General features: G+C 43.7%; 1 protein-coding gene across 1 annotated transcript; it reads right to left on the reverse strand.

Moving 5' to 3' along the window:
- Positions 1-3,864: 3,864 nt before the first annotated feature.
- LOC118356449 (ras-related protein Rab-28-like) lies at positions 3,865-4,624 on the reverse strand. The gene has a single exon (XM_035725198.1). The coding sequence runs from the start codon at positions 4,622-4,624 to the stop codon at positions 3,959-3,961; it is 666 nt and encodes a 221-aa protein (XP_035581091.1). The 3' UTR covers positions 3,865-3,958.
- Positions 4,625-9,122: the final 4,498 nt, after the last annotated feature.

Consider the following 9,122-nt stretch of genomic DNA (forward strand, 5'->3'; position numbering starts at 1 on the left):
AGGAAGAAAACAAAGTTCTTGGATGGAGAAAATGTGAGAAAACCAGGACAAAGTGAGTAGAGTGAGCATCCACACTGAAGACTCAGCGAGGCAGAAAAAGTAACCACACCTGGCGGGGCCCCTGGGAGGGGTCAAGGTGTCATGGGAAGAGCTCAGCACACAACTGCAGAAGTCCACGGGGAAACCCTTGAGGGGCAGCACTGACATTTCCTTGATGGCTATAGGAAGGCTGGGAAACCTCCATTCCCAAACATTTTAAAGAAGAAAAACATGAATCTAAGTGGAGATGGTTTTGGGTGTTGTCTCTTAATCTTCTGCTTAAATTGTTAGGAGAGTTTAGAATTTTCCTTTTTGCTTTTTGGTTCTCTCCCTTTGGATTCACAACATTAACGGAGCTCCGACTGTGTACCCCAGCCTGGTGCTGGGGACACAAAAGGCAGGAAACTCAAGGCTCCTACAGTCCAACAGGGGAGACAGACATGTAAAGGAATATGCATAATTACAGACGTTCATACAACCCAGAGAATGATCATTTCTATCGGGGGAGGTGGGGGGGTGAGAGGAGACAGAACTGGGCATGGGGTTAAGGAAAGGTTGCACAGACAAGGCATTTCTGAACAGGGTTTAGAAAGCTGAATGGGAGTTTGTAAGGTGAAATTGGGAGTAAGGTGGAGACGAGAACATTCTTAAAAAACAAAACAGGTATAAAGGAGTGGAGTATGAAAAGACATGCTTCTATCATTAACATGACAGAAGATTTTGGGTAAGATATTTACCTTCCTGACTCTAAGTTCCACTTGAATAAAAAGAAACAGTGACACCCATGTAGCAATTATAATCAGTGGATTAGGAAACATTTTTCTTTTTCTTTTTTTTTTTTTAAAGATTTTATTTGTTTATTTGAGAGAGAGAGAATGAGAGATAGAGAGCACAAGAGGGAAGAGGGTCAGAGGGAGAAGCAGACTCCCTGCTGAGCAGGGAGCCCGACGTGGGACTCGATCCCGGGACTCCAGGATCATGACCTGAGCCGAAGGCAGTCGCTTAACCAACTGAGCCACCCAGGCGCCCAGGAAACATTTTTCAAGAACAGAATGACACCCTCACACACAAAACGTAAATACTGGGGTGCCTGGGTGACTTAGTCGTTAAGCGTCTGCCTCTGGTCCTGGGAACGAACCCCGCATTGGGCTCCCTGCTCAGCGGGAAGCCTGCTTCTCCTTCCCCCACTCCTCCTGCTTGTGTTCCTGCTCTCTCTCTCTCTCTCTCTCTCTGTCAAATAAATAAATAAAATCTTTAAAATAAATAAATAAATAAATAAATAATAATTCTTAAAAAAAAAAAGGTAACTACTGCCAAAACTCAGGTGAGATGTGTCCTTGGAAAACGCGCTTAAGAAAAGTTTATCCCAGTATTGATTCTGGTATTGGCTACATGGAGTCCCAGTCGATCTTACTTCTGACTTCTACCCCTGGCTGTAACAGTTTTTTATAGAACTGGTCAAGCAGAGACAAGGGAGTGTATTAAAAGCAGAATAAAAGAAAATGAGACAGCCCAATAGCCAGAGGGGGAAAAATAGTAATTCATGGACTCCTGACACACAACAGGCTAACTGACTATCTGGAGGAGGAGAGCATATCTTATGATTTCAAAATAATTGCTTGGTCATTTGCAGCCAGCATAAATCATAAATTTAATATGACTATTAAATGTGTTCCTGTGAAAACCATCCACACAATACTGCTAGAATCTAGCAGTTAAGATTGACCCAACCCTTCATTATATCACTCCTTTGCTCAAGAGCTGCTTATCCTCTTCTGAGTAAAAGATAATGTTAAAATGTCCCTAACCTTATATTCAAGGACTTCCACAATTGGAATCCATTCTGCCCCGCCACTTCCAGCCTTTTATAAAAAATGTACATATTGGGGCGCCTTGGTGGCTCAGTTGTTAAGTGTCTGCCTTTGGCTCAGCTCATGATCCCAGGGTCCTCCTGCTGCCCCTGCTGGTGTTCCCTGTCTCGCTGTGTCTCTCTATGTCAAATAAATAAATAAAATCTTTTTTTAAAATGTACATATAATTGACATCTAACATTATATTAGTTACTCCCCGTCTTGTTTACTATTTCTTTGCAGAATCTTTCTTCTTTGGTAAAATTACTTTCTAAGCCCCCAAAACATGCCATGCCAGGTGATTGCTGACCTTTCACAAAAACGATATTCTCTGGCTACAATCAAAAATATAACAAGTTTTGGTGAGGATGTGGAGGAAAATGAACCCTCGAGGACTGCTGGTGGAAATTCAAACTGGTGCAGCCACTGCAGAAAAGAGTATGGAGGTTCCTCAAAAAATTAAAAACAGAACTACCGTGTGACCCAGTAATTAATTCTACCACCGGGTATTTACCCAAAGAATATGAAGACACGGGGCAAAAAGACTACGGAGGTTCCTCAAAAAATTAAAAACAGAACTACCGTGTGACCCAGTAATTCTACCACTGGGTATTTACCCAAAGAATATGAAGACACGGGGCACCTGGGTGGCCCAGTGGTTGGGCGGCTGCCTTCGGCTCAGGTCATGATCCTGGAGTCCCGGGATCGAGTCCCGCATCGGGCTCCCTGCTCAGCGGGGAGTCTGCTTCTCCCTCTGACCCTCCCCCACTCTCATGTGCTTTCTCTCTCTCTCATTCTCTCTCTCTCAAATAAATAAATAAAATCTTAAAAAAAAAGAGTATGAAGACACTAATTTGTTTATTGCAGCATTGTCTATAATAGCCAAATTATGGAAGCAACCCCAGTGTCCATCAATAGATGAATGGATAAAGAAGAAGTGAGATACACACACACACACACACACACACACACACACACACTGAAATATTACTCAGCCATAAAAAAGAATGAAATTTTGCCACTTGCAACAACATGGATGGATCTAGAGGGTATAGTGTGAAGTGAAATAAGTAAGCCAGAGAAAGACAAATACCATGTGATCTCACTCATATGTGGAATTTAAGAAACAAACAAATGAACAAAGAAAAAAGAAACAAAAAAACCCAGACTGTTTACCATAGAGAACAAACCACTGGTTACCAGAGGGGTGGTGGGTGGGGGATGGTGAAATGGGTGAAGGGGATTAAAGAGCACACTGCTCCGTGATGAGCACTGAATAACCTATAGAATTGTCGAATCACTATATTGTACACTTGAAACTGATATAACACTGTATGTTAATTATACTGTAATTAAAATAAAAGAATGATATTCTTACCTTCACACCCCCATATGTGACTAGGTTACTAGATATCGTTTCCTCTACAGACCCTAGCTGAAGTTCTCTTTTTTATGTTAATATTCAAATAGTGTTTTTTTTTAAAGCAGGGCAAGTTTCTTGACATTATTAAGAAATGTCAGTAATTACAGTGGTTTTGTATTATCTTTATTTTTTATTTATTTTTTTAAAAATGAAAAAAATAGATACAGCTTTATTTCAAGCATTTTCAGTTGAATACAACTTCATATATTTTCACTCACAATAGACAGCAAAAGAATGCCTTCTGAAGTATCTGTAGAGAAAATATATTACTTGTTTAAATGTTTGCACTCAGAAGTGCACTTTGCCAGGTAGGAGTTCAGATAAGAGAATGAAACTGTGCTGGGCCAAAATCCTGGCTGCTGATCAAGACCTGTATAGTTTTCATATCTGTCTAAAAAAGTTTACATCAGAGAAAAAAGGAGAACGTAAAGAGAACCAACATTATTCTTTTCCAGTGAAGCAGTCTAATGGATTCCAAGTGTGTCGTCCCGAAGTTGAATCCCGTCCAGGCCGAGGAGCCGAGGGAGCTGGGAGGAAAGTGCTAACTGAACACTACAGAGATGGCCACTCATAACAGAGCTCCTAGAGGCCCAGGCCACACGGGGTGAAGGGCCGCCAGGACCACTGGTACAAAGGTAAAGTTCGCTCACTGAACTGCACACATAGAGCTCCTAGGAGGGTTAACAGTTCTTGACAGAGGTTCCTGGTTGTAGTTTACAATATCTGCCTTCACCACCCTCTGTGACTGTTCTATTTCTGCTTTGTTTAATTTGATTCCAAGGATTTCAGCAGCAACTTTCTGAAAACACAGGAAGACAGAGTCTCCTGTCTTTGCTGGGACAAAGTGGCTACTAAAACCATTTTCCTGGCAAAACCTTAAGTGTTTTTCAGGTTTTACTGTTCGCATATGCTCCAAATCAATTTTATTGCCCACCAAGGCAACCAGTGGCTGAGTTTCTGACTCCTCGCTCACTTTCTTCACCACAGAATACCAGTCTTCTAAATTCTCAAAGCTTTGATAATTTGTAATATCATATACCAAGAGGATTCCCTGTGCTCCATAGATATATTTATCCAACATCTTGCCTCCTATTGTCTGTCCTCCTATATCCCAAACTTGAAGAGTAACATTCAGGTTTCCCGGCAACGTTATCCTTCTCAAAAAGAAATCCAGTCCTATAGTTTGTTTGTACTGTTTCCCAAAAGTTTCTTGAGCAAAACATGTAGTTAAGGAGGTCTTCCCGGAGGTGCCATCCCCCAGCACGACGATTTTCAGTTGCCGGTCCTGGCTCTCCTCCTCAGGGTCCGACATGGTGTCCCGGGAACCAGGCCCGCTCCCCCACCCCCACCCCGAGGTTGGAGGGAGGAAGGGGAGGAGGGGGTCTCCGGGGGCGGGGGAGAGGAGGAAGGGCGGCAGTGGGGGCAGGACCCCCCGCCCCGGTGTCTCAGCGGCGGCTGTACGTATCTGGGCTGAATCACTCGCCGTGCGCCATCTTGCCCGCCTCCCCTCCCCCGCCTTATCTTTATTTTTTAAAGATTTTATTTATGTATTTGACAGAGAGAGACACAGTGAGAGAGGGAACACAAGCAGGGGCAGTGGGAGCGGGAGAAGCAGGCTTCCTGCCGAGCAGGGTGCCCTATGCGGGGCTTGATCCCAGGACCCCGGGATGACAACCTGAGCCGAAGGCACCCACCTAATGACTGAGCCACCCAAGTGCCCCTGGTTTGGTATTATCTACTGAAGATAACAGTAAGGATATGTAGACTGAGTCATATCCACTTATACTCTACTCTTAAAAGTACTGCCTACACAATCTAATAAACTATAAAACTAAGTACCCAGTGTTTAAGGCATGACCATTGTACCTGAGGTAGAAAAGGACTTTAACCTGGAATAAGAGCTTATTTTTTATTGTAGTTTCACACACCTTATTGAGTCAGGTTTTCTGTGGGTGAGTTCATTTGATCACATTAGTTATGGGTAATTTTGTACCTGTTGTGCAGAAGTTCCTTTTTAAAGCTTGAACAAAGGTTCATTCATTCATTCCTTTCACAAGTTTCACTGAGCACTTTCTACATGCCAGGCACTGTGCTAGGTGCTAGTTATACAATAAAAGGTGACCCTGTTCTAAAGGAGCTCCCCAACACTGGTTGGGGAGACAGGGCTAAGGCTTGGGGCAGAGCTATGCCTGAGGGATTCTGTAGCAATGATCCAATGCCACTGCCATGCTGAGTAACAACCAACCACATAATTTCAGTGATATATGACCATAACTGTTAATTTCTCATACATCTGGGGTAGTTGCCTAGGCAGTTCTGTTGATCTTGGTTGGGTACCCTGAAGGGCCTAGTTGCTGTTGGCTGATCCAGAATGGTCTCATAAAAATGGCTCATCTCGGGGTGCCTGGGTGGCTCAGTCGTTAAGCGTCTGCCTTCGGCTCAGGTCATGATCCCAGGGTCCTGGGATTGAGCCCCGCATCGGGCTCCCTGCTCAGCCAGGAGCCTGCTTCTCCCTCTCCCACTCCCCCTGCTTGTGTTCCCTCTCTAGCTTTCTCTCTTTCTGTGTCAAGTAAATAAATAAAATCTTAAAAAAAAAAAAAAAGGCTCATCTCTGCTTCATGTGTCTCTCGTCCTCCAACAGGATGTTCTCATGGCTGTGGCTCAGGCACAAGAGGAAGTAAAGCCCAACTACACAAGTGACTTTTAAGCTTCTGCTCAAAAACCTCCCACTGGTCCAAGCAAGTTGCATGGCTGAGACTAGACTCAGAGTTATATGGCACAGGGCATGGGTACAGAGACAGGAGAACTGGGGTCAGCACTGCAATCCATCACAGGCTCTGAACCCACAGACCAGGGGCACCTACAGAGATAAGGAACGGTGTCCCTGAGAAGGTGATGTTGACTTGAGTTGAATCTTGAAAGAGAACAGAAGGTAGCTAGATCATAGAGAAGGTAAGTTATGTTTAGCAGAACTAAGAAGAAATTCAGAGATTGCAAGTACCCTTTACCTCTTTTCCCCATTTTCTGTCTGGAATTTAGAATGTGAGTCCTAGATATGCAACAGCCTTCTTATGACCATGACACAATAATCATCAGATTGAAGGTCTACACAAAGATAGCACCTAACAGCACTACTGAGCCACGACAATGGCCTTGTCATCTGGGTCAGCACCCAGGAACTCCCTACCAGTCAGTGCTGCAAGCATCACCATTACCTTCCTTTCTTCCTTAGTTAAAACTCCAGTTCCTTCAGTCGAGCTGACTCCAGATGTTGTGCATCATTTGCAGAAGTGTTAATACTAGTTCCCTCAAGGATGAAGTTTCTAATTTTCTCGAGTTTCAGGTGCTCTGGATAAGACAACAGCCCTGCCCTGCCTCTACATCATCACTGCCAAGCGTCAACAAGTGCACCTCGGACTCCCAGCAGTACCCAGTTTGGCCACCTTGAGACCATAGACCAGGTCAATAGACCAGTGATAGTCCTCCTTGAGACCGTCATTATCTGTTGTCATGATTCCTTTTATCCAGCTTCATGCCAGTCACACAAGGAGCCGAGGATCCTAGGTCATTCATTATCAGTTGCATTTCATCACAAATGGCCCTGTACATCCCGTTCTCTGACCCCATTTCCCAGCTCCACCTCCTGAAACCCTTAGCAATTCATTGTCAGAATCAGCAAAATCCTTCTTTTTTCAAAGTCTCTGAATTTTTTCTTCACCTTTTTGCTCTAAAGGAAACTGGGGTCTCCTTTGAGGACGCTGCGTCCTCTGCAGCCCTCTCAGGTGGTGGCTGTTTTTCTCCCACATCTGACAGTGGAATAATCACTGTCCTCTATTACTCTCTAATATTCCCAATTGTGCTTCCAGACCATTCTGCTTCCCTCCTTCCTAACACTGCCTAGCTTTGATTCTGATGTTAACCAGACAATGCCACTCTCATTCCAGCCATATGGCCACTCTCCCTTTGTAACCCAGCTCCAACATGATCTCAACATCCTTAGAGATGATCCTTCCAAAATGCTTATTTCTAAAATCCTTAACCTCCTCCCCTCAAAAAGCCTGTCCTCCTCCTCAGCTCAGTTATTCCCCTCATGTCCTTGTTTCACCTCTTATCCTACTTAGATTCTCTGGCTTTTTATTATAATCACTCTTTTGAATACATCCTTGGTTCCCTTTCTCCTCTCTCACTTCATTCTACTCTCTGACAGAACACAAGCCTTAATTGAATTAATCTAACTCTCCACTTATGTCTGCACAAGTGCAACAGCTGAACATGGCTGGAAAATTCACACACCCATGCCAACTGCTCTCACTTTAAGTTTATGACCACCTACCTTGCAGAGGCCTTCAGTGTCACTCATCAATCCTATTTACATTACCCGAGTATACTTACTAACCCATCCTCATTAATGGCCATTCCATATCTTCTCCTCTCTCTTCAAACTTTCCACAACTTCTTTCCTATCCTCAGACTCAGATGACAACCTTGTCAACTAGTTCAGCAAGAAAATAAAAACAGTAAGAAGAGAATGTTCACAAAATCCCTGAACATCACCTCCCAACCTACCTGAATCTGGGCTCATTCAGTCCACCTTCCCTCCTATTAATAAGGACGAACTATGTGTGCTCCTAACTTGGGCCAACTCTCCACTCGTGTACACCTTTTTCCATCACTCTAACCATTCCCATCTCTGTCCTGGACCATTTCCACCAATAAGTAAACAAGCTGCTATTTCTCCTATCTTAAAACAAAAAACTGTCTCTCAACCTCACTTCCGTCTACTATCCCATTTCTCATCCTCTTTAGACACTGACAGTTGGCTATCTTCCCTACTTCCAATTCCTTTCCTCCCAACAGATTTTCATGCCTATGACTCCACAGAATGTCCTTTAGTCAAGGTCATTAATAACATCGCTCTTGCTACATCCAATGGTCAATATCCAGTCTCTATCTTTCTTAATCCTTCTGAAGCTTTTAACACAACTAATTACTCCTTTCTCCTTGATACACTTTTTTCTCTTGGCTTCCAGGACACTACACCCCCTCGTTTTCCTCTTTTTTTTTTTTTTTTAAGATTTTATTTATTTATTTGACAGAGAGAGAAAGCACAAGCAGGAGGAGCAGCAGAGGGAGAGGGAGAAGCAGGATCCCTGCAGAGCAGGGGGAGCCCGATGTGGGACTCGATTCCAGGACCCTGGGATCATGACCTGAGCCAAAGGCAGTTGCTTAACCAACTGAGCCACCCAGGCGCCCCCTCGTTTTCCTCTTAACTTGCTAGTGATTCCTTCTCCTGGTTTCCTTTGTCCTCTGCTCTATCTTCTCACTCTTCCAGAATGTTCTCATCCAGCCTCATGGTTCTACATACTATCTCTATCTCGACAACCCTCAAATGTGTGTCTCCAAGCTGGACCTCTCCTTTGAACTCCAGACTGTATATTTACCTGCCTACTCCAACATTCCCACTTGGATGTCCAATAGGCATCCTGAAATTAACACATCTCAAATCAAACACCTGATTTCCACCCCAAACCTAATTCTTCCCATTTTTGAAAAATGGCAACCATATCCTTGAGTCAGCCGTGACTCATCTCTTATCCCCACATCTGATCCATCAGTGAATTATTTGACTCTATCTTTAAAATATATGTTTTAATAGATACTGTAGAATCTACTACCTTCACTGCTACTACCCTGATCCAAGACATTAGTCTCTTGCCTAGCCTCCTAGCTGATCTCCTAGCTTCTGCCCTTAACTCTATTATGGTTTATTCCCCTCACTGTATCCCAAATGATCCCTTCAGTATATAAGT

Source organism: Zalophus californianus, chromosome 17 (assembly GCF_009762305.2).
Source record: "Zalophus californianus isolate mZalCal1 chromosome 17, mZalCal1.pri.v2, whole genome shotgun sequence".
NCBI lineage: Eukaryota > Metazoa > Chordata > Mammalia > Carnivora > Otariidae > Zalophus > Zalophus californianus.

Coding starts and splice junctions, on each gene's coding strand:
- LOC118356449 (XM_035725198.1), bottom strand. CDS start 4,624: ATGTCGGACCCTGAGGAGGAGAGCCAGGACCGGCAACTGAAAATCGTC.